Source organism: Xiphophorus couchianus, chromosome 7 (genome assembly GCF_001444195.1).
Source record: "Xiphophorus couchianus chromosome 7, X_couchianus-1.0, whole genome shotgun sequence".
Taxonomy (NCBI): Eukaryota; Metazoa; Chordata; class Actinopteri; order Cyprinodontiformes; family Poeciliidae; genus Xiphophorus; species Xiphophorus couchianus.
In genome coordinates this window covers 32,528,077-32,554,853 of record NC_040234.1, presented here as the reverse complement: position 1 = coordinate 32,554,853, position 26,777 = coordinate 32,528,077, and the positions used below count along the sequence as shown (strand labels likewise).

The following is a 26,777-nucleotide window of genomic DNA, read 5'->3' as shown; positions in this document are numbered from 1 at the left end:
CAGATTTTCAAGGTCTCTGTAACTGATGTTGCCCTATCTGATCTTTTTTCTATTTTGTTTAAAAGCAGCATTTTTGTTGCCTCACGTAGCCATGGAGATATTATAGGAATGCACATAGTTACAGTTAAGTTGGCATGTTTCCACTTTCCCTTCCACTTTATCCTGTAACTCAGCAAATGAGCTGGTACCACCTGTCATGGACATGAGTAAGTCTTCATGAATATTTATGACTGTTGTCATAAAGTGTCATTTGGTAAATCATGACACTTTTAATACAAAGTTGACATTATTCAAAATGTCTTTGTTATGACAACTTGACATTAACCAAGAAATCATGATCTGACATAAATTTGTTATAAAAGTATTACTGATTAAACATTAGCTTTAATAACATATAGCTGCATAATTCTTAAAGTCAACGGTCATAAATATTCATGAAGACTTACTCATGTTGATGACAGGTGTTATGTCATGTTTATGACGGTGTCATGACAGTCTTATTCACAACCCGTCAAATAAAGTGGTACCAAAAGATGTGACCAAAAGGGAGTGTTAAAAAGCTGAACGGAGATGGAAAAGTCTGAACTCCAAGTTCCCTGTGTCATATCTGTAAAGTCTGCTTTTACAGATATGACACACAACTGAAGAAACCAGGGCAATCCTTCATTTCTGTAATCATTAAACCAATGATAATCCTTGTGCTTCATTTGCTACTGTTGACAAATGAACAAATCCTCCTGTGACAAAACTCCACTCTACCAGAAACTGCAATGAAGTTGTCAGTGAACTCGAAGGCTAGTCAATCAATCAATCAATCAATCAAATGTTATTTGTATAGCACATTTCAGCAGCAAGGCATTTCAAAGTGCTTTACATCATTACAAACACAGAAACACAATGCAACATAGAATCAACAATCAAAACACAACATTAAGTCAAGTTCCATCAATAAATTTGTAATTGATTACGTTTCAAATACAATCCTAAACAGGTGGGTTTTTAGTCGAGTTTGCATCCATAGAAAGTTTACCTGTTACACTCCTACTGTGTTATATGGAACAAAAAACCTATTGCTATTTTTATTCCCACTCACCCTCACAATCACACAGTTTAAAACGATGTAGACAGCCTTTCAACGGGCTTCTGGCACGAGGCTCACCTCGGACTTCGCCGTCCCTCACGGATTTTTGTGCAATTCTATGGTACCTGTTAGTGTCTAGAATTTACAGGGTTTGTGTTACGCGCAATGACCCTCAGTCACTCGCCGTTTTTCTTCCGGCAAGAGGCTCCGTACACCTCTTTCACGGAATTTTGCTCTGGGACTCCGTCGTCCCTCACGGATTTTTGTGCAATTGCAATATAGAATCAACAATCAAAACATGACATTATGTAAAGTTCCATCATTAAATTTGTAATTGATTACGTTTCAAATACAATCCTAAACAGGTGAGTTTTTAGTTGAGATTTAAAAGAAGTCAGTGTTTCAGCTGTTTTACAGTTTTCTGGAAGTTTGTTCCATATTTGTGGTGCATAGATGCTGAAAGCTGCTTCTCCTCGTTTGGTTCTGGTTCTGGGGATGCAGAGCAGACCAGAACCGGAAGACCTGAGAGGTCTGGAAGGTTGATACAACAACAGCAGATCTTTAATGTATTGTGGTGCTGAGCCGTTCAGTGATTTGTAAACTAACAACAGTATTTTAAAGTCTATTCTTTGAGCTACAGGGAGCCAGTGGAGGGACTTTAAAACTACTGTTATGTGCTCTATCTTCCTGGTTTTAGTGAGAACGCGAGCAGCAGCATTCTGGATCAGCTGCAGCTGTTTGATTGATTTGTTGGACAGACCTGTGAAGACGCTGTTGCAATAATCAATACGACTGAAGATAAACGCATGGATGAGTTTCTCTAGATCTGGCTGAGACATTAGTCCTTTAATCCTGGAAATGTTCTTCAGGTGATAGAAGGCCGACTTTGTGACTGTCTTTATGTGGCTCTGGAGGTTCAGGTCAGAGTCCATCACTACTCCCAGGTTTCGGGCTGATCGCTGGTTTTCAGTTGTAATAACTGAAGCTGTGCATTGACTCTAGATCTATAACTCTAGATCTATAACTCTAGATCGTTCCTCTTTAGGTCCAAAAATAATAACTTCAGTTTTGTTTCTGTTCAGCTGGAGAAAGTTTTGGCACATCCACACATTTATCTGTTCTAAGCATCTGTTCAGTGATTGGATGGGCTCTGAGTCACCTGGTGACATCATAATGTAGAGCTGTGTGTCATCTGCATAGTTATGGTAGCTAATATTATTTCCTGTTATAACCTGAGCTAGTGGGAGCATATAAATATTGAATAAAAGGGGTCCTAGGATTGAACCTTGGGGTATCCCACATGTGACCTTTGACCTCTTTGATGAAAAGTTTTCAATTGAAACAAAGAAATCCCTGTTCTTTATGTAGGATTTAAACCAGTTAAGCACTGGACCAGAGAGTCCGACCCAACTCTCCAGTCGATTCAGTAATATGTCATGGTCAACAGTGTCAAAAGCTGCACTGAGGTCCAACAGAACCAGCACTGTGGTTCTGCCACAGTCCGTATTTATATGGATGTCATTGAACACTTTTACAAGGGTGGTCTCTGTGCTGTGGTGAGCACAAAAACCAGACTGGAAGGAGTCAAAGAGGTTGGTTATAGTTAGGAAGCTAGTTAATTGTTTACACACAACTTTTTCAATAACTTTGCTGATGAATGGGAGGTCAGAGGTCGGCCTGTAATTCTGCATTAGTGATTTGTCCAGATTGTTCTTTTTTATCAGTGGTTTGATTACTGCTGTTTTCAAAGCCTGGGGGAAAATGCCTGATGAGAGCGATGAGTTTACTATTTGGATCAGATCAGCAGCAATAACAGGCAGGACTTTCTTAAAGAAATGTTCTAGAGTTATAGATCTAGGACATCCAGACAGCAGGAACTGGAGCTTAGTTGACTTATAATTTCCTGTAGGGTTTTATAATTAAGTAGTTAAAATTGGGTCATTTTTCCTGTATTTATTTTGTTTGGGCGCAGCATTGGTACTGACTTTATAGTGGATGTATAGATTAATCCTCTGATTTTTTTAATTTTCTCTGAAAAGAAGCTGGAAAACTGGTTGCAGGCGGCAATACATTGAAATTCAGGCGGTAACGTCACAGGAGGGTTTGTGATTCTGTCAACTGTTGCAAATAAAGCTCGAGCATTGTTAATGTTTTTGTTTATGACATCTGCAAAGAAAGCCTCTCTTGCATGTTTTAGTGTTAAATGATAGTTACGTAGTCTTTATTTATAGATGTCACAATGAACGTGGAGTTGAGTTTTACGCCATTTTCTTTCTGCCCTACGGCAGAGTTGTCTTGCAGATCTAACTGTTTGTGCATTCCTCCATGGAGATTTCTTTTTACCAGACACAACCTTCATTTTAATTGGGGCAATGAAATCAGTAATATCTGAGACTTTAGACTTAAAATCATTTACCAACTTATCTACATCATTACAGCTTAAGGGTGAGGAAGAAGAGTAGATTTGATTAAAAGTTTCTGCTGTGTTTTCAGTGAGAGAACATTTTGTGATGGTTGCTGTTTGTCCAAGTGGTTTAAAAGATAAAGAACTTTCAAAGATAACAGCGAAGTGATCCGACAGGGCGACATCAGTTACAGAGACATTGGAAATATTCACACCCTTACTGATAACCAGGTCCAGTGTGTGTCCTTGAGTGTGTGTTGCTTGTTTGACATGTTGTGTTAGACCAAAAGTCTCTAAAATATTAGAGAGCTAGTCAATGCATTCATATCAAGTCAATACTATTAGTCATGAAAGAGAAGTAACTGGAGAACTGGGTGAGATTTTCTGGTCCAGTATTTTACTGGCTTGAGTCTTACTAAGAGGTTAGGTTTTAATAAGCCTTATTGTCTTCTTTCAGTCAAATAATATCAAAAAACTATTTAAAAATACTTAATTTCAGAAATTCCCCAACATAAAAACTAGAGCAACTGTTCCTTCAAGTCATAAAGTGATTGCTTTACAGTTGTTCCTGGTCTGCCCTTTGTACCACAAAAGTATTTTGTAGCTGCACTCAAGTTTTTATATCAGATGACAATAAAAGATTAAAACAGAAAACTGGTGATAACAGTAATATCTTCCCAGCAGACTCATTTCTCAGAACATAAATGTGAATCTTTGAGAAACACTGTTAATCTATCGTTACAGATAACGATAGATTATTCCAGTAAATGCAATAAAGCTCTGTTGAGGTCTCTAACCTGTGTAGTTAGATTGTCTGTGTTTAATTTTGGCTTTGTGTGAAGCATTATTTATCCATACTGAGAGACATACCAATGAAGATTTTACTAAATTCTTATGACAATATGGTAACAGAAGGGTATACCCATTTAAAAATGTATGCCTTTACTTTAAGATAAGATAATTCTTTATACATCCCATTTCAAATATCCTGTGGGATCCACAAAAGTTACACATACATGATCTAAGTAATCAAAATACAAACAATAAAAAGACAGTATTATGATCATAGTGCAAAAAGTCTCTATGACAGTCACTTGTTGAGAATCATGAGAATCTACAGGCTGGAAGGAGTTTTGACAAATGAGCTAAAGATTTGAGTAAAAGATTTAAATAACCTGGTGCTGTTGTGATACAGTAAAATAATGAAGGGAACAAATACTAGCCCTTCCACCTTCCTCTCACTGGAACTTATATATTATGTTTCTTCAATATCTAAAGTTATCAAAAGATGTCATAAAACATGGACACGTCCCCTCCAGTCACCTTACTACAAGTCATAGTTTTAAAGCTCTTCCCATATTTTTCAATAAGTGGGCTATTAATTTGGGAAGTTTTCAAGTTGTGGCTTATTGTGTCAGACTGTCAGACTACTCCAGGGCAACTGTGGCTTCCAGTAGCTTGCCACCCTCAGTGTGTGAATGTGTGGCTAAATGGGTGAATAACTAAATGTAGTGTAAACCCTTTTACACTTGATAAAGTAAAAACAAGTACAAGCCATTTACCATTTGTCAAGAAAATCCGAGCTCATCCCACTTCCCCATGCTGGAGATTTTAGTTTAACAGTAATAATAAATAAAGTTATCTTTAAAATGAATCACTCAAGTGACATCAAGGCCCAGCAGTAGACTTAAGTGTCAATAAAGTTAGTTTAACAGTAATAATAAATAAAGTTATCTTTAAAATGAATCACTCAAGTGACATCAAGGCCCAACATTAGACTTAAGTGTCAATAAAATAAATCTAGTTGTGTGTGTTGTTTTTGTCTCATGCAAACTTTGCTTTAATTCTACTTTTTTCTATCTAATCATAAAAAATCATAGTCAGTCAGAGAGAGTCATTAAACAGGAAAAGCAGGTTTCCTGGAAAAAGAGGAAGTTTCCAGCCTGCAGATTTATAAAAATAGTTGAGACTATTTTAAAGCATGAAAGTTTTAAAAAATTAAATCTAAACATTTTGAGTAATTTGATAAGATTCAAAGTAAAATACTTATATTAATATTGATTTACTTGTAATAATACTTACACTTATATTTGTGAGAACACTTATAAGAAAAACAAGCAAATGTAACTTTGGTATCAAATAATTAGAATAATAGATTATTCTTGGTTTCATTTCAGAAAACATCTGTAATAACTCACATTAAGATCATAATAAGAGTAACTAATAAGTTATGGTTATAAAATCATAAATGAATGATAGATCAGAGAAGCTGAAGAAAATAAATGTGATATAAGTTATGGTTATAAAATCATAAATGAATGCTAAATCAGAGAAGCTAAAGAAAATAAATGTGATATAAATGTGATTTTGACATTGAACTTGAAATGGTGTAAAAGGTTATAAAACTGCAATTAAACATCACTAATATGTTGGAGGTAGATGGTAGGTGAAAGGTGACAGGAAGGGAAAAAGGGGAACTAACAGGAGAGCAGAGATGATCAGCACCTTATTTGGACATAGGAGGTTGAGCAACCCTGAGACATTGGCACAGACATCATGACATGATGTCTCTTAAGACAGTGACGGATATGAGATCATCTGTCTAAGCAGACAGATAAACCCTATATAAGGTGGGTGCAAAAGAGGAACCGTTCGTTGGATCCTCCGGGCAGCTTCGAGCCAAGATCGAGATGGACAAAGAACTCTGCAGCTGAAGAAGAGCCGGGGCCACGGAGCCGGAGACTGTCCTGCACATGGAGACCAACCCGTCTGGCCCACAATCTGTGGCTTCGAATCGCACTTCTCTCATCGGCTGGGTTCAGACCCCAAAGACAAAGATGAAGACAAAGACAAGGAAGAAGAACTGGTGCCTTTTTTCCTGCCAGCACCAAGTCCTGTGTGACCTCAGCATCCATGCGGAGAAGAAGCTCATCGGACCTGCGGAGATCTGTTGTTTGTTGTTAACATCCCTCCTCAACATTTCTTGTCTGGTTTACCAGGTCTGGATTTGTTTGGGTTTCAGTCTCTCTCAATTTGATCTAAATTGTAACATTTGTCGCTGGACTTAACACTTTATGAATGTTTTGGGTTTAATGCAGTTTTCCTTCATGTTGTGAGGTGTTTCACTAGCTTAGCATTAGCTTAAGCTCTACTGTGGCCATCCTGTTGTTTCTCTGTCTTAATCTCCTCCTTTCTTCTGCTCTGTGTGTCAGATGATTAGTGACTCATCTGCCTCCTTTAGTAATAATGGTATCTGCAATAAATTCATTGTTCTTGTATATTTGGAAATGCTGTTGAAAACCCAGCAGATAGTTGAGGCCCTGAGGGCTAGAACAGAGGACATCAAATCCTGCCTGAAACGCTTGGTTAAGCATGAATAAATGACACACTGACCCTTTCTCCGGTGATACTGTTTTGAATTTAATCAGGTTTAAACATGAGGAGTTTTTTTTCTTTCAGCCTCTTGTCTCTTTTTAACAGCATAATCATTTTCAGAATGCCAGAGTATCCCAGATCTTCTGGCATTCTGGTCCATCCATCCATCCATCCATTTTCTGTTCACCCTTGTCCCTAATGGGGTCGGGAGGGTTGCTGGTGCCTATCTCCAGCTACGTTCCAGGTGGGAGGCGGGGTTCACCCTGGACAGGTCGCCAGTCTGTCACAGGGCAACACAAAGACACACAGGACAAACAACCAGTCACACACACCCCTAGGGAGAATTTAGATAGACCAAGTTACCTAACAGTCATGTTTTTGGACTGTGGGAGGAAGCTGGAGTACCCGGAGAGAACCCATGCATGCAGGGAGAACATGCAAACTCCATGCAGAAAGACCCCGGGCGGGAATCGAACCCAGGACCTTCTTGCTGCAAGGCAACAGTGCTACCAACTGCGCCACTGTGCAGCCCCATTCTGGTTCACAGGTCAATAATTTCCTGTGAATCACCACAACCTGTAAATTCTAACTCGAAGTGAAATTATGGAGTTGAAAACAGGAACGTATTACATTGAAGCAATCAAAGTAGCTTGCGTCATGTAAAAATAAAATAAAACGAAAAATGTAATAAAACAAATATGATTTCCCAGCAGGCTTTATGTAATAACCTGAACATAAAGGGGATCAAAGTCTAAACATCATCTCAACCTTTTGCTAATTGGTAATGCATGCAACAATTGCAGTCTGCATGATGCTGCAGTGTTTAGCAGTTGATAGGAAGATACAGTAATATTTGCAACAACTCTTTATTGAATATAGTTTTTACAAATACTGTTAATCCATATGTTTTTGTTTGTTTTTAGCTTTTCTGGGATCAGGACAGAGGAATTGCAAATTTTGAAAGGAAAGTCAGACATTTCTTCATCTTGTGACTCTCCAGTTCCCTCTAGGGATGACATAAATACTGCCAGGCAGTCTTTATGTTGTTCAGTTCAAATGAATTCAGTTCATTACAATTTAAATTAAATTCATCCATCCATCTGTGGCGACCTGGGGTGGATTTTCTTTATTATGAAACCCAAATGTAAGATGTTAAAGTTTAAGAAAAGGAAAACCGACAACGCCACCTGGAATAACTCCAGGAAAATAGAATAATAATAAGGGCACAGGTACGTTCTACTGGGAATGAGACAAGATTCAGACAGTTCTGCAAAAAATTTATTAAACTTTAATAGGTTGTTTAAATTAACAATAACCTGAAATTGAATAGTTAAAACAGTGAATGCCTTTTTAATAAAGTTGATTATAAAATGTTTAAATTTCAAAGGAAACTGAGGCTTACCAGTGTAGTGAGGAAAGGGGCAACATCCAGTGAAGAAAAGGGATCACCCTGGACACTACAAAGACACGGCAAACACACACACAAAAAAAAGGGGTGTTCCAACAAAACACACAAGACAAGACACCGCCACCAGGGGTCACCACCGCCACCACAGAAGCCTCAGTCCCTAAAAGAAAGACAAAAAATGAAACAATATGAGTAAAACAGTGATACAATGGCACTACAATATTGCTTTTTATCCCGATCGTAGTGCCATCAATGCTCCCGGCAGCAGGGGAAAGTTCATACAAATCTTTTAAAACAATTCATCGTAGGCAAAACAGCAGCGAGTGTACATCCAAATTTAATAGTCGTCAGGGACTCGGCAGGGGGCTAAAAAATAAAGTAGATTATTAATACCACTGCTGATAAAAACTATGACTTATGGTAGCTGCTTACCTGTAAATTACCACACGGCCAGATTAACAGATCCACAAGGTCACCTATGGAGCGCAGCTGTAACAGAACACTACATAAAGGCTTCGTTTACATGAGACGGATGTTACCTAGCCATGCTAGCGCTTACCTTCCCGGCAGCAAACAACCAAACAAATTGGTCCAGGAGTTGGAGGCACAGCAAGGGAGGCTAAACAGATCAAACCAGCTTGCATTAATTGCTATGATAAAAGCTGACAAACAAAGAAACAGCCACGCTTACCCAGCACAGTTCAGCTCAGCAAACAAACTAAGCAGAATGAGTTGACGTCATGACGCAAGTAGTCTTGTGGCAGGTAGACACCTGCTTATATGCAGCAGCCGAAATTGATCTTAAAGTGGCAGCGTACCATTTATGCTGCTACAATCCATCATATTCCTCTTATAGGGCCGTTAAGATTTCACATAATGCATAATGTTATCTACTTAGCATAAGAAATAAGAATAAATTTGAGTTTGTTTTTCAGTTGTATATTCAGGAAGGTGCGTTTTTGTGTCCATTCAGGGATACAAATGTTTAAGAAATTTGGTAATTTCTGAAACATGAACTGCAGTAACTGTTAATGTCCAGCAGATGGCAGAACATCAGCGTTTTCAATCACAGTGTGAAACGTCTTTAACATGTTTGGGATTTTATTTTGCCAGCTCCATCATCAACTTGACGTTTTCCCTCCTTCAGGTGTTTTCTGTCTGAAGATAAAATACCTGAATCACAGTCTTGATCAGGTTTAAGGGATACATACTGTAATTTGTAATCAGAATTAAATGTGAAATCTGGAATAAACAGAACTAACGCCTGAAATAAACCTGAATGATCTTTAAATAAAACTTTATTTAAGCCTGGATTAAATAAGGTAGATCTCTTATATAGATATGGCAAATTTTATAGTTAAAATACACAGAATCTGAAAGAATCTGGAGTGAAATCTGAAGTAAATCTAAAGAAAACTTGACAGATTTTTCAATAAAACCTGACTGAAGACCGTGAATTTTAGCATAAAGCCTCCAGAAGGAACAGCAGAAACCTATGGAAGAGAAAAGTTTAATCTGAAATGTAAATGAATAGTGAATCTGTTGATTAGGAAATCTAATAAACAATGATAAATGGTGTCATTAAAGTATAACCTGGAAAGTACATGATTAAATGTTTCTGGCAAATAATAGGACCAAAGACTATTTACATCATTTTAGAATAATTATGTAATTAAGAAAGAAATGTATTGTGTGTACATTCCTTGCTTTTATCATGGAGCTCTTCCAAAAGGTTTCGATTGTTTAAACTGAATAAATATTACAGAAGATAATAACATTTAAATGGTTTCTGTCTGGTTGTGAACACTCCTGGTCCCACTGGCAGAAACTGTTTATGCTGATGAAAGAGGAAAAGGAAAAGGAAGAGGACTGGTCTCTGAAATGAGCTTTCATAGTTTCTAATGAGGCTGGGAGGACTTAATGAATGCTCCCTAAGTGTCAAAGTCCAACTTATCATCACTACAGAGATGGTCGGAAGATTTTTTATTTCTTCAGGAAACTGATGAGTTTATGATTTAGGAACAGCAGGAGTCAACGTGAACATTTTAACTGTGAGTGAAACATTCAAGACAGCCTAGTCTGGGTCAGGCTCAGCTGTTTCTGGGTTGTTACCAACAAGCTTGGCAAGTATGATTCTGTCAATATGTTAGCACCTCGCTAGAGGAGACAATTACAAACCTTAATGAGTTGTAGCAGCTACTTGGTCTAATTAAAGTCCAGTGTAATCAATTTGCTTATCACCATCTGTAGCAAAGGGATTCTTTGAATAAATCACAGAGCTCTGTTCAGTCCATCATCTGGCACAATGTCACTGATACCCAATCTAGAATTTTTTTCAATATCAGGAACGATACAGATAATATCGGATCAGTGAATTTCTAGACAAGACCTGAAAATTGATGTTCACAGCAGACAATCACCAGGTTTTTTTTTGTTTTTGGATAAGAGAATCAGAAGCTGTTTAAACAGTTTTTTCAGAATCAAAAACAACTTTATTGTAATAAAAAACAGTAGAGTACTGGGGATGTTGTAGTGATATCAGGTGAAAACAAAGCTGACCTGGTGGATCAGAACCTTCTGCTGTTTGGAACAGAACGAGGTCGGGTCCAGGGTGAGAGGAACCAGGTAGATCTGTAGAAAAGACTGAAAGAAATGACAAGAACATTAATGTCACACTAAACACACTGATGAACTCATGAAGATCAGACATCTTACTGTCATGTTAGTTATATCAGACAACATTTACAAATGCAGACGCTGTTAAAGTAAGAAGTTTATTTACAGCAACAGGAACAGAAAGGAGAACTGATGGCAGGAGGTGAGGATCACTTTCCTCACCCAAAAGAAAAGTGGCTGAAAATAATGTGATTTTAGGGAGAACATTGTAGATAAGATATAATATTATAGGTAACTTAGTATCATGATGCAGTTAAGGTAAAGCAACACCAGGGGGCAGTAGCACATCCTCATGAATCATAACTGACAACTTCATGAACTGATTGTTTAGTGCTCATTGATCATAAAACTTAATTTCTACATTTTTGTGGATCAGAGTTCAAGATGTGATGAAAAGAAAAGATTAAAGACTTTTTAACAAATAGGAAAATACAAGTTAGAATTGGCGAATGATTTCAGAAAAATATATAGTAGAAAATGGAACTCCACAGGGGAGTATTATAAGTCTGTTACTGTTCTCAATTATAATAAACGATGTATTTAAAGATATTGGGAGAGAAATGGGATGTTCACTTTTTGCAAATGATAGAGCTGTTTGGAAAAGAGGGAACAATTTAGATTTAATTGTAAAGAAATGACAAGAGATTATTATTGAAATAGAGAAATGGGCGTTGCAATGCGGATTTAAGTTTTCAGTTGAGAAAAAAAGTAATATTTATTCTGAAAAAAAAAATAAACGAGGATTTTTTAAATTTTATTTAGATAGACAGACAGACAGACAGATAGATCACGAACCACACTCCATACCAGTAAGTGGCGGTAATGCTACTAAAGAAGAAGAATTATGCTTGTCACGTACATTTCGAGGAAGGACTGGTTAACCTGTCATTTCCACAGTGGAGACTGGATTGAGTGCAGATTACCACCTGCCCTGTTGGAACCTTCCTCTTCCGCCTGGTTACGGTTCTTTCTTCACTTCGCGCAAATCGTAAGCGTTTTGTTTATTAAACAACCTTAACTTGCCTTCACATGTTGCTCATATAAAGCTATTACTGTATTATAGCCATGCAGGTGACAACAATTATAATGCAAGTACTACCTCCCTCTCTCTCTCTCTCTCTCTCTCATGTGTGAGCGTCTGCTGCATGTGTGGACGAGTGTGAGGTTTTCTAAAGGTTTGAACTTCACTTTTTGCAGTGGTGATTCACTTGTTTCGCACTTTAACACATTCTGTATTCACTGGTGTTTCAATAGTGTCTTTTCCGGCAGCTCGGTGTAATGTCCGGAAAAAAGTTCCGGTGCTGCAGGCTTTAGGAGTCTTTCACGTCGACGTGGTATTAAAATACCAGTTGGCGTGGATTTTTTGGTAGAGGAGTGTGGATACTATGAATGGAGCTACAGTGGGCGCAGCTGGGGAGGGAGCTCAATAAATTAACTCTGGGGAAGGAGTTTCAAAAGGCGAGCAAAAGCAGTCAAATGTCTCAGAACGTGACATTGAGGATGTCACTACTCTGTTGAAGGGAGTAAAGAGTCAAATGAGACACAAGAAGGATTACAAGAAGAAATGGATGTTGATAACTAAGAGTTAAAAGAGTCCAAACATTGTAATATTGAGAAAGTTTATGTTAGGATGGTTTGCTGAATCATCAACATGAATGTTAAAATCTGCAGTGACGATGATCTTATTTAGCTTCACTGTTGAAGACAAAAAGCCCTGAAAGTCTGAGAGAAAAGATGAAGCAAGAGCAGGTGGTTGATAAATCAGGATGGCATATATATTCGTTCTAACTCGGATCGTGATCATCTCAAAGTAGTTGTAAGTACTTGAGGCAATTATTTTACTTTAAAAAAGTCCCTTTATAGAAGTGTTCACTGTGTTCATTGCTAAGCATTATTAAAGTACTTTCAAACTCAGGATACTTTCCAGAGCTGAATTCTCTGCATTGTTTTTAAGGGTGAGGCTTCCAGAAACTTTGTCACTTGTCATGTAAGAATGGGGAAACAATCTCAGGGAGACAGTTTCATGAAGTTTCCAGTGTTACCTGATGAGCGACTCGGACCCAAACGAAAGCACAAGTTAAACTAGTCTACTGTCCTCAAACCATGAGAGGCCTCCCATAAGGGCTTGAATTTTGATACAGACCTCACTATACATAAATGTATTATTTATTGAGAACTAGTAAAAATTATTTGATGGCTTCAGTGCAGATTTATTACAATATTGTAAATATTTTAAATTTTACATTAAACAAAAATTTGACAATTAAACTTTGTGAAAGGTCAACAAATAATCTTTATTGTTTGATTGTTGTTTTAACATGTTTGTAATGTTTTGAGCTTATTTTTTCATAAATACATCTCAGTAAACAATATTCAGCTTCTGTGATTAATTCTAGACTCAGCCAACTCAATTTGGGTTCTTCTGATCGATTCCACTAAGTGAGTCTTGAAACATTGTTAGTGGTGGTGATGTTCCTAACATAATGCAAATTTGATCAAACATCTTTGTTTAACGTCCCATGCAACCTTGGACCAACCCTGGTGCTACTAAAAAGATCAAAGAAATACATGTGGGCATTATCAAAAATGTCATTTTTCTTTTTCCTTAGAGATTTTCAACAATTTAGCACAGTGCACTTCAGTTATTATATTCAGCCACATTCATATCTCAGCTTTGTGGTATGTACATTTACTGACAGGGTCTTGGGTTGTCTTGGGGCTTTAATTACTGATTCTGGTTTCATTAATATTTTGCATTTATTAGTTTCTTATTTTGAATAGATCAAAATGTCACACTAAAACAACGGGATGATTAATAATAATATAACATTTTATTTACAGGTGCCAAGTACACTGTACAAAATATACAAAATCAATTAAAAGCCACAACAATAACATATTAAATCAGTTTATTTGATAGGCATCACATAAAGTAAACAGTTTTAAACAAATGTGTTTTGAGTTGTGATTTGAAACACACCTAAACTTTGACTTTTTGTTTCAGTTATTAACGTCATTGTGTTTTTATCATAACAGAAAGTCAGTTAGTAACTGACTTTCATGTTTGCTGCTCAAACATGAAAAAACTTGTTGAGCAGCAAAACAAGTCATGAGTTCTGTGCTTCCAGTAGCAGGTGTCTGTTTTCTGTCTTCACAAAATGTTCACAAGAGGCAAGAAAAAATCTGTTGTTAAACTAAAAATTGGCTTAAACATACTTCCAGTTTCACTTTACTGGATCAAGATTGTTATATCTGTCTGAAGAAAAACAGACACTAAGATGTTCTGAATGAGAATAGAGAAGTTAAACATGTCTTAGTTATCAACACTAAGTGTTGATATTTAGTAAATATCAACAGTGAAGTGATGTTATATTTCAAGTATATTGATGTTATACTTGATACTTATAACATCAAGTATGTTGTAACATTTCATCAATAAAAAGTAATTATTTTTGGCATCATAATCATGAGGTGAAATTATTCTCTTCTCTCTGTTCACACTGTGGCTGTAGATTCACTACAAGGCTGACTAAATGTTAAGATAAAGGTCACAAGACAAAAAGAAGAATTTTGGACGTGCCGTGGTGGCGTAGTGGTTAGCGCAACCCGTATTTGGAGGCCTTGAGTCCTCGATGCGGCCGTCACGGGTACGACTCCCGGACCCGACGACATTTGCTGCATGTCTTCCCCCCTCTCCTTCCCCGTTTCCTGTCAGCCTACTGTCATGTAAGGGACACTAGAGCCCACAAAAAGACCCCCTGGTGGGGTAAAAAAAAAAAAGAATTTCAAGTATTCACTGTGCTCATCGCTTAACATCATTAGAAGGTGAGCTCTATAGTCTGGAGAATATGGTGCTATCTTTGTTTAGAAAGAAATGCAAAATTGTGGAATCTGATCATCAAGCTCCAACCTCTGAAGGGCTTAAAATACTAAATTGTGACCTGGTCAAAATCTGGACTTACTTTTGATTCAAACACTGTGGTATGATCTTAAACAGGTTGTTCATGCTGGCAAACCCTTTACTGGACTTTGATGATACTTGACATGTGAGCAGTGAGAAACTTTTGATTACTCCCTTTTTATGTATTTATGCAGGAAGACACCCCGACACTAAGGTGAACCTGGTTCTGCTGGGAATGGCCGGAACGGGGAAGAGTGCAAGTGGAAACACAATCATTGGAAAGAAAGTCTTCGAATCCAACGTCAGTTCCATTCCAGTCACCAAAGAGTGTCAGAAGGAAGAAGCTCAGATAAATTTTCTCAATGTAAGAGTTATTGACACCCCTTATATGTTTGACGATGAGATGGCAAAATCAGCTAAAGGCAGCATGTAAAAAAGTGCAAAGAACTCTGTGAGTCAGATCCTTGTGTGTTTGTACTTGTGATGCATGTCAGCAGATTTACAGATGGTGAGAGAGATATCCTGAAAAAATTAGAGAAGATGTTTGGGGAAAATGTTAGTAAGCAAACTGTGATCCTGTTCACTCGTGGAAATGACCTGTGGCAGGCTCACGTCGTCTTCAGGAATTTTCTTCTTGACTGTCAGGATAAACTGAAAGAAATACTTGCAAAATGTGACAACAGGTGTGTTCTGTTTGAGAACAGCAAGTCTGATCCAGATCAGGTCGACAAACTCATGAACCAAGTCGATCTGGTTCTTAAAAAGAAGAAATGATCTCAAAGGCAATGATAAAATATTGCAAGTTGATTTCTTTGTGCAAAGTTAATCAGGAACATCTTTCAGTGCTTTATTCATTTATCAATTTATGATAATATAATTTTAATGCAGTTCACATGTTTTATTTTCCTTCTTTATGTGTAGTGAAGTGTGATTACTTTGTTGTGATTTCTTATGTTATTGTCATGATCTGTGTTTTTCCTTGTTTATTTAGAGTTTTCTGTGTCGTTAAGTCTCTTCGTTGTCCTGTCCTCCCCTTGATTGTTCCCAGGTGTGTCTCGTCTCTGTGATTACCCTCCCGTGTATTTAACTCCACCTGTGTTCCTTGTTCGTCGTCGGGTCCTCGTCAATGTCTAGCCTTGTTGTCGTCAATGTTTAGTCTCTTCGTGTTCAGTGTGTGTTACTCCTGCTCGTTGTTTAGACTAAGTTATTTTCATTAAAACATCATATTCATCATACCTGGGTCCGCTGCATCTGCCTCACCACTCTCACCACCCGCACTTCCTGACAGTTATGACATCAATAAACCAAACTGCTTTTCTTCTCTTTCTTTGCAAAAGTGTGACCAAAGAGTCTTCAGTCATAAGTTAATGATCTAATAATTCCAAAAAAGAATCAAAACAACAAAATAGAAATGTAGTAAAATAGGTTGTAGTAAAACCAGTTCAGAACAAAATTTACTTTTATTTTAACTTCTTCACAAAAGTAAACAAAAAAGTAGCGGTGTCAGATTTTAGGAGAAGGACCTCACTGCAGTAAACAGAAAGGGAAGGACGGACCACATGTCAGTCTCACACCCTGTTTGGAAATGGGACCATTCTTAAGAAAATTACAAAGCAATAAAGACTTTGTGGTGAAATTTTAAAAGTGTTTCAACTTTGCTGATTTGCAACCCGACGGGAGCATTTTCATTTTCATTGTCGACACGATCTGACCGTGACGTGACATTAATTCCTTCAGCAACACATCATCGCTGATGAAAGGTGGCAAATTAGACAGGATGATCTTTTTATCATTAAAGGGAAAACAGTAGTTTCCGTATTTCTCAAAACAAATCCCCTCTCAACTACGCTGTTCACCTTGTCAGTCCAGTCCAAAAACATAACCACTGCATTATTCATCCTGGACGCGGCCTTCATACTTTCACACCCAACAAGTTCCCCAACAGCCAAACCACACTCCTCTACCGAAAAATCCACGCCAACTGGTATCTTAATACCACGTCGACGTGAAAAGCTCCTAAAACCTGCAGCACCGGAACTTTTGTGTGCAATTCAGTTCCCCTGTGAAAATCTGCCCCCCTGTGTCGGGAGCGCGCATTACAGCCGGAGAGGCGGATCTGACCATTTTCACGGCGCTTCTGATCGATTTCTCGGTAAAAACAACTCAGTTAATCATGTCAAGCTTGTAACATTTAGTTTAATCGGCAGCTCTTGTTTACAAAATTGTAAAAATAATTAAACAAACGAGGTCTTTTTATGCTGTTTTGTGTTATTTTAAACGCCAAGAGAATCGGCCTTTTTCCAACTTTTGTCACTTACGCCTGACAGAAATAAAAGTCAGTCACCAAAACACAGTTTTTCAACACTTAGTGTGTATTTATGATTTTTCATTGCTGATATAAGAGGATGGCTGAAAGCATGGCACAAAAATTAAGACTTCCTGAAAAGATGAGAGCGTGGACTTTCTGGTAAATCCCGTTCTAATGTAAAATATGACAGATTACTGTATTAAGGAAATTTCTAGTATACTGCAGGCTATCACACATAACAATTTTTGAGAATTTGGCAACAGTTGCCCTTTATTCCCAAACGTTATGGGGGGAGGAGAGTAGAGAATGGATATTTCAGCTGCCTGAAATAACCTGTTCCCCTCCATAACATGGGAACAAATTAATTCAGCAACAAGGCCTTAACTCTGTTTATTCCTCTTATCATCAATAATAAATCCTGTGAATTTGGTAACATTTGATCATTATTTGACAAAGTTATGAGGGGGGGAACCATATATTTCAGCTGCCTGAAATAAACTGTTCCCCCTCCATAACATGGGAACAAATTAATTCAGCAACAAGTCTTTAACTCTGTTTATTCCTCTTATCATCAATAATAAATCCTGTGAATTTGGTAACATTTGATCATTATTTGACAAAGTTATGAGGGGGGGAACCATATATTTCAGCTGCCTGAAATAAACTTGATCACATCTGGGGACTTGGCAGCTAGATATTTGCAGATGGCAGTCAGGAACACCGCTTTTGAGTCAGTTTAGGTTTTTGATTCAGGTTAAAGTTCAGACTTTGTTCACCTTTATGTAAGGGGAACATGTTTTTTGGGAAATTATCATTCTTATAATTCTTGGCAGGTGATATAGACATGTATGGATGCTACTATGCAACAGACTGATAACATTCAGAGAAAATATTTTCTGTTAATCATTAAATAGGATTAAAAGAGTTATCAATTTCTTCAAGAACATTTTTTTATAAGCCTTTAGTTGGTCGTGGTGCATATCAGACATGAACTGGAACAGAGACGGCATTAAAATGCATGATTCAGATTTTATTACACAGAATACCACAAATAATAGTGGAAGACTGAAGCTATAATAATAATAATAATAATAATAATAGAGACGATATGGGACCCCTTCTGTCAAAATTTAATCGGGGTTTGATGGATGAGTGATTTATGACCCTAATCATTAATTGCTATTAATAACCACCCATCCCCCCCCCTTCCCACCCATCCCCCCACACACCTGTTACGCCAACTGTTATTCCCACTATGTGTTTTAAAAACAGTACCATTAAAGTATGAAAAAACATTATGAGTTTTAAGAATAATACAATGAAAGTATGAAAAACAATAAGTGTTAGATAATTGAGAATAATATACAATATAGTATATTTAAATAGAATGTTGTAGTTACCTCCGGTTTTTCTCACTAAGCCATTTGGTGTTTGTGCGTGTGTGTCCGGCTCTCTCATGCTGACTATGAATTTGTGACAGAATACGGGACAGACCTCACCTGTCATCTGTGTGAGGCGGGCTAAAAAAAAAAACCCCTAGGTAGGCGATTCTCTTGACCTGAGGGTCATCACACACCGCCTGCAAGGAAACTCTATGTCTCCGGAAAACAGATTTTCAAACCGTCATCGATTATCAGCTCGGGATCTGCGCGGGAAAAGGGTTCCTGCCATCTGTCCGGCTCTCTCATGCTGACTATGAGTTTGTGATTTCCTTCATCGCTTAAATTTTAAACTCTTATAGATTTTTTTTCTGTAACACTTGCTAGTGTGAAACATGTCAGTAAAAGTTCCTCATTTGTACTCGTACTTCTTAAGAATATCTGTCAGGGACTAAACAGGCCATGGTGAGGTTGCTCATATGTATCTTTCAGCTTTCCCTCCACCCATTATCTTTCCTTCATCGCTCAAATTTTAAACTCTTATAGATTTTTTTTTTCTGTAACAAGACTTTGACTTGATTCTGTCTGTGAAGTTGATTCATTAAACTCACCAGCTCGAGTTTCATCACCTGAAGAATCTGAATCAGATTCAAACCCTGTTAAACATGAAGAGCAGCGGATCTGCAACTCAAAAAATCACCAAGACAGTCGGAACTCCTGACTAATTGAAAAGAATAATAACAGTTAAAACAGTTGAACTTTTTAGACTGGAGCAGTAACACTTTAATCATTATCAGTAGCTATAAAATACTTTCACTCTCTATCTACTTACTAGTTGTCATGTGATACAGTTAACCATTCCTCAGTTGTACACTTTCTTTTCAGCTCTCACATTAGGTATAAGAAGCACAGGAAGTCTCATTAAGGTTAAAGTTGATAAATTTCTCCAAATTTTTGTACTGAATTCAGGTTTTGTGATTAAAACATTTCATTTCAACATGAAGCCAAACTTGGTAGATGACTCGGACTCTGAAGTTAAGTCTTTAGCTTTTATTTTTATATCCGTGCGGTCAAACGTGATCGTTAGCTTAACCTCCCGACTGCGTCCACATTCAGAGTTTGGTGAATTTAGAAAGAAAACAAGCTATTTTCTCTACTCCCTCCTCAGTCACATACTTTGGGATTTTCTTTTGTGTGCGATAAAAATAAAAGTTCATCATGGTCTGATCTGCTTCTATTGGATAAAAGGTGAACTCAATGGTTTTATTCACCAACTCCCACTAGTTTTATGAAAAGGCCTCCACACCATTCACCATCTTTGTTGGTGAATTTCCTTTCTTTGAATGTGCTTTAAGTCACATTCTCTTATGGAATTGTTTGGAGACACCAATTCCAATTCCATAAGTGAAAGCACTTTTTCAAAATTGTAATCCTCTATTGATTTCCTAGTGCTACAGATACCCTTTGGTAGTGCGTCTCCAAGCGTAAACGCACACAGAACTTTACAATAATCTATAATCTCATCAATAATGTGTTTTTGGGGAAACACACTAAGTGACTTCCCCACTAACAAAATGCGCCCAATGTTGAAATCTTTGTTAAAGATTTCTCTGAGATTGTGAATGATTCTCTGCAGGCTTTGAGAAAAAAGACTTATATTTATACAGTTTATGTTTAGATATTGATTGATCCTTCATCCCAGGATGCTCCTTGTACTAATTAAAAACATTTTTCAATGTTTTTTGTTTCTGAGCCAGCCTCCCCAGATGAAATGGAAAGCTAATCCCTATATCATCATAATTTATTTTGAAAAGTGTTAAAATATAAATAAATAAATATGAAAGATAGTTTTTTTCATATTTATCCCAGAGTTTTTTAGGGAACATTTTCCCGAGGAATTCTTTAAATTTTCTGTCCACAGTTTTTCCTCCCAGATTATTCAGAGGATCTATGCAACTCCTTCAGTCCTCCTCCTTCCAGGACTTCATAAAAAGAGAAGCCAATGTTTTCCTTTGTAACAGAGAAACTGATCAACACAAGATGACTGCACTCTCATTTCAGACAGAAAACACACACTGTAAAAAAAAACTGTAAAAAAACGGTAAAATGTACAGTAGAAATTTGAAGGAATTTTCCGTTTTTACATTTTACAGGTATTTTTCCCGTATTTTCAATTTGGCGCATTGCATCATGGGAACAAGAACCTGCACGAAGCGCAAAATCTTGTTCTGTAGCCATTCAAAGCTCTCTCTCCGACACTGAATGTGTATCCTGGACCCAGGTTGGACTTAGAAGTTGGAGTAATCGGTTTTTGGCACCTCTGGGGTAATGTAAAGTAAATCAATAAACATTTTTTAAATTAAAAAAACAAAACATAGTATTAGTATAGATAATATTTCAGACTGGCGAACCGCTATCTTCTTGTAAATACGGTATAATTTTGCATTCGTTTTACTAAAAATGTTTTTACTCATATTTTTAAAATACCGTTTTTGGTTCTGAAATGTAAAAGTAAGACGAGGTTATTTATAACGGTGACCGCTTTTCTCTTTTTTTTCCCACACTCCAAGTACGGCGCCCATTTTTGCATTTATCTCTTGAGGAACTTGCTAGCTTGATTTTTTCGACCATCTTAATAAGAATGTGTCTCACATAGCCCCCCAAATTATTGATATATATGACAGTCGTCGTCTGCTGTGAGTTTTCTTGATTTAGCCTTTGGTGTTATGCGTTTTTTTCTTTTCAATATCCAAACTGTTGATAAATGGCGCGTGAAAGTTAGCAGTTCATGGCGTCATACTGCTTGTGCTTATTCTTAAATGTCAGGCTGTAGTTATTTTAATTGTTAAGCACAATTTGATAACCTGGGTGTGAGACGCAGGTGGGTTTTTTTTTTTTCTTACTTTGACAGGATAGTTTTTACGTCCAGACTCCAGCTTTGTTCTCTTCCGGTTCGTTTTTTGTTTGAACATTATCTTTTTCAGCCAGTGATAAATTTGTTTTGAAGTCAGTCAGGATATGGACAATTAATTTACATATTTCTGAAAGAAAAAAAGGGAATGAGCATTAGGAGGCCCAAAAACTGATATACATAATTCATTTTCATTTTCCAGAGTCTGATGTTCGAAGAATGATGGCTGAAACCTATAGCATCCAGCGAGCAGCAATCAACAGAGGAAACTCCATCAGCAAGTTATTAGAAGACTGGCCTTTTCTCTTTGAAGCAATCCACCTGTTTGATCACACAACCACCCTTCTTGGCTTCCCAGTACAAACCAGACTGGCAGAGGAATTGTCAAAGAAAGAAAAGACAATAAAGGACTTCCTTGGGTCCAGAGGGGTGGATATTCCAGGAAGTGATGCTGTCCAGGTGATTAGTGGAATCGCAAAATTCTTCAAGGAGAAACCAGCCCAACTATTTTGTCAAAATGAGGTAAATTTACACTGTAAGCATTTCTTTTTGTCCAAAAATATTGACAATTATTTTTTGTAAACATTAGCTGTTTAGTTCCATCCATTATTAGAAGATTTACATGCTTTGGTGTTTACATTTCTCTATTTTGTGTATATTTTCTTTTCTCTCCTTAGCTGCTGCATCCAGAGAGTCCTGATCTTGACCTGCCAAGCACCCCATGCATCTTTATAATGGGTGTGTAATTATTATTATTTTGCTTTCCTCAGTCTGTTAAACTTTTGATTTAAAATTCTATATGTACTATGTTTTCTAGAATAACCTTCAAATAATGTTAAAGTTTGCTAATATACATTTTGATGCAATATCATACACATTGTTGGAACTGAATACCAGTGGTCCCCAAAGTTGGTCCTGGAGGCCCGACATCCTGCATGTTTTATTCTCTCCCTGGTGGTAGTAACAACCTTTCAGCAAGTCAATGTTCCTCTTAGGCCTCTAATGAGCCATCATTTGATCCACGTGCGTTAAACCAGGGAGAACTAAAACATGCAGGATGCCGGCCCTTGAGGACCGACTTTGGACACCCATGGATTATACAGTATTTTGAATAAATGTAAGGACAGAGAAAAATATGTTGACAGGTACGTGAAAAAAAAGTCATATGAAAATTAATATAATAAAACATTTTCTATATAATTACTGCGCGTATTTAGAACATATTATGGACATGTTCTGGTCACCTGTGGTGGATCTTAAACTCTTGTATTAATGATTTGTTTCTTTAGGTGAACAGCTTTTTAAAGTTGCTGTTGACCAAATGATTGTGAATGACCACATCAAGTCACCCATCGCTGCCCTAAGCTACACCTTCTCCATGTTTTATGTCTTGAACATAAAATATCCAAAAGACATGTCCCTGACACTGGAATTTATACAAAGGTTGGTATATTTTTGTTGATATTTTGAATTATTTGGTCTGAGCAATAATAATTGATTAATTCTGTGCTTTTGAAACACAGTTCAGAAGCATTGTCTTATTTTCATTGTTTAATTTTCAGTCAATCTTTTTTTCCCCTTTTTTTTTTACAATTTTATCAGTTTCAAGTAACTTCAGTGATTGTTACGGGTTTGCCTTCATTAAAAGAAGTGTACCAACAATTTTGTTGTTTCAGTGATTGTTCATTCAAATTAGTCATAGTTGAGGATTGTCAAGGAGTTATTTGCAACTGTTGAGACAGTCCAGTTGCATGACTGCAACTGGACTGGTGATCAGCTGCAATAATGTAATTTGGACGCATCTGTCTGTATGTTAAACTCAAGTATCCATTCCCTTTTTTTTTTAGAGTCTTTCTGGGCTTAAACCCCAAACGAGGGTCAAAGGCTGAAATGAAGGGGAAGAAGCATCATCACATTCCACCCCGACTGCTCAAGTTTGTAAATGAACTGTATGACTTTGACAGTCCATGGAAAATTTGATTCTTGTAAAAGGTGATGCTTCATAATGTTCTCTGTTATGTTGACAGCAGTTCAGAAAATAGTAGTTGGATGTTGGTCCTTGTTTACACCTGTGATTTTAATCTTGTAATGCAAATTGCAAGATTAAAATTGTATTTTTTTAATGTTAGTGTTGGATTGTGTTAATTAAATTAAACTTAACAAAATTATTAAATTGACTTCAAAGTCTGGACTCAAGAATGAACTTTACATTGACCTTAACAACTTTAAAAATATGTTTGACTGAATATATAATTGAGAATGCAATTTGTAATTATATTGTAATGATGTGTTGATATGGTATTGAAAAACCATGAACTGCAAAATAAAATTTGCAAATGGATTGTTTATGGTTTCATTGTTAACCCATCTGCATGAGCTATTTTAACACTAAATTTCATGGTCTAAATGTCCTTTTGAATAAGAAGTTGAGTTTTGCTTAAATTTATGTTTATTTAAAATGTAGTGCTTTATATTTATTACTTAGTCAATGTCTAACACAGACTTGAATGGTTTGAATGTCAAAAATACAAGTTTTTAAGTAACAGAAATGCTTGTGAATATACTACAGATTTACTGGAAAAATACGGAAAATTTTAGTTAGGGATTAACAGAAATGCAAGTTAATTAACATTGAAAAACTGTGAAAATACCGTAAAAAAACAGAAAATGTACTGGCTGAAAATTACCAGGATGTTTTCCTGTTTTTTTACGGAATGTTTTAATACATATTGTAAAAAAACGGGAAATTTCAATTCATTATTTACAGAAGTGTTTGTGAATATACAGGACATGTACTGTAAAAATACGGAAAATTTCAATTATGGATTAACAGAAGTGCTGGTAAATTTAACATAAAAAAATGCTGTTAAATTACGGAAAACTTATGACCAGAATTTCCGTAAAAAAACAGAAAATGTACTGGCAGAAAATTACCAGGACATTTTCCTGTTTTTTTACGGAATTTTTTTTTACTGTGCATAATTACAGGTGAAACAGGAAGAAACTCAATGAGCTGCTGTTTATGTGAAGAGAAGGGAAACTGTGAGCTGTTCATCTGTGCTCCAGTCCTTAATCTGTCACCTAACTGCAAGTGAAATTAAGTGAAGGTGTCCATCTCTGGAGTTTTTGTTTAACAATTCAATTAATATGTTTGAAGCCAAAATCTTTTATGTGTAAAATAAAGGAACATTTTTTCTTTTTTAAGTAAGTATGTATTTATTCTCTGTCACTTCAGCTTGTTAACATGATATTATCTGACTGGCAGTCTCTCTCATAGTGGCTTTAGTTGAAGGATCCCAGGTGAAGTCAGAGGCTGTGAATTTCCTTCCTTCAGTGTTTTGTTCAATGGTTTTCAGAGAGTCATCTTTCAAGGATCTGAGAGCTTCTGCAAAAACCTTCATTTTCTCTCCGTTGACTGCTTTAATATGCAAATTATCCCTATTTTGAAGCGGCATGTACTCGTTTATGAGAACCTTTCAAAAAAAGTGTAATTAATCTCTCCATTGAAAGAAATAAAAGCAAAAATAAAAATCATGATTCTGTGGGTCAGTCTTTTCTGTAAAATCAGACCTTTTTGATATTTTTATGAGTTTGCATCAAACAAATGCACCATTTGGAATATAATTTCTTGTGCTTTAGGGTATCCACATGGCTACAGCCCTAGCCAACAATAAGGAACCGAAACTCCACTGCACAAAGAAAAAAAAATGGAAGAATAAAATCAGAAGCTAAATACAATGACATGGCAAGACCTAAGAAAAGAAAAAAACAACCTGGATCTGTCTTTCCCTGGAGGACCAGAGAATACTGGTGAATGGGACCACTGTAATGAGTTGCACTGGAGTGGGGAAACATAAAATCTTAGATGTTTTATTCTTTCTGACTCTTCACCTTATTGATTGCAGAAGAATGAATGTGCAGAACAGTGCTGCTACAGCACTGTTCTGCTCTCTGGTGGACAATCGTGCACATTACAGCACAGAAAGAAATTAGATTCTGACATTAATATACAGAAGGAGTTAGCTATAAACAAACATTCAAACACCATGCCAGGTAGTTCTAAAAAGGAAAAAAAAAAAGTACTTCATTTATATACTCATAAGAATTTGGCCATCCCATGACATCATAACAATAGTGCAAAATTTACATGTAAACAAATAGAACTGACTTCTTGGTGGTTCTTTATGTTTCCACACCAGGAATCTTTTCCAGGAACCAAAATGGACTTTCAAAAGGAATTTTTAAAACTCTGTAATGTAACTAAATTGACTTGGATAAAACAGAAGATTTTAGTACCTTATAGTTACATAGTAGATAGTACATAGTCAGATTCACATCAATCAACATGTAATTTGATTTAGTCCTCATCATAATACAGTACAATCAAAGTCAGTTAATCATATATTGCCAGTCTTAAAGCCTAGCTGGATGCATCAGGTTATTAATTTTATACTAACATTCCTCCTACGCAGTGGGCAAAAGAGAATTGGAACAACTTACGTACTTTAATACGGAAGATGCTTCCAGCAGAACAACTGCATACAAAATGCTGTTTGGTAAATTTTCAACAAATATTTGAATGAAAACAGGTTTAATTTTTTTTCTGATGAACAGGGTAAACAGTCAACATTTATTCTTTCTCTTGTGAGAAGATATTTCAAATGATCAATAAACTACTTCTCTAACACCAGAGAGTATGAACTGAAGTCATGAGCTGCAGAGGATGTTGTTGGTGTTTATTCTATTTTTACCTTGTCAATAAAGTAAAATGCTTACTTGCTTTCTACCATTTTCAAATTGAATTTGATGTAAGCAAATAATGTCAATTATTCTCATGATTTTTTTAACAGTTTAGTGGATATTATTTTCTATTCAAATCCAAAAAGCAACAACTAATATTAAATTTAAGTTTCCCTTTGCTGTTTCTGGTACAACTCTAAATGAGAACCATTAAGGTTTTTGATTCTTTGTTATCATTTTAGTCTTTTGGATAAACTGGAAATTAACTTTGCAGTTTATCTCAAATTAATTTTGAGATAAACTGAAACCTGCTCAACAATATTTTGAGCAGTTAAAATTTATTTCAACTGCTCAAATTGCTCTAGAAAATGTAAATCTAGAAATGTAGATTTACATTATTCTAGATATAAATCTACATTTATATTTATAATAGAGTATTTAACGCTAACACTCCCTGAATGTACCATACTCTCCATACAACTTTAAAGTCACTTTCTACTTTGTAGACACTTTTAAAAAAATATCCCTTTCATTAATTGAAGTCTTGAGAAACTTACATACAAGTCAGTGACATAAGGAGAACAATTTGGTTCA

The 26,777-nt window shown here is 36.4% G+C and overlaps 2 protein-coding genes and 1 long non-coding RNA gene across 3 annotated transcripts; 2 read left to right on the top strand and 1 right to left on the bottom strand.

The window, feature by feature from the left end:
- Positions 1-8,130: 8,130 nt before the first annotated feature.
- On the bottom strand, positions 8,131-9,098 carry LOC114148779 (uncharacterized). The gene is made up of 2 exons (XR_003596332.1): positions 8,960-9,098; positions 8,131-8,887 (listed from the first exon to the last, which is right to left on the bottom strand). It is a non-coding gene; the product is annotated as an uncharacterized LOC114148779 (long non-coding RNA).
- A 5,889-nt stretch (positions 9,099-14,987) lies between these two features.
- LOC114147580 (immune-associated nucleotide-binding protein 9-like) lies at positions 14,988-15,702 on the top strand (the record flags this gene model as incomplete). Its single annotated transcript, XM_028022061.1, is given in 2 exon segments — positions 14,988-15,264; positions 15,267-15,702. Coding segments are annotated over 2 exon segments (630 nt in total), but the record flags the coding sequence as incomplete, so codon positions are not given.
- A 4,906-nt stretch (positions 15,703-20,608) lies between these two features.
- On the top strand, positions 20,609-23,784 carry LOC114148774 (uncharacterized). Its single transcript, XM_028024266.1, has 5 exons — positions 20,609-20,857; positions 21,646-21,965; positions 22,121-22,181; positions 22,733-22,886; positions 23,291-23,784. The coding sequence occupies exons 2-5, from the start codon at positions 21,663-21,665 to the stop codon at positions 23,421-23,423; spliced, it is 651 nt and encodes a 216-aa protein (XP_027880067.1). The 5' UTR covers positions 20,609-20,857; positions 21,646-21,662; the 3' UTR covers positions 23,424-23,784.
- Positions 23,785-26,777: the final 2,993 nt, after the last annotated feature.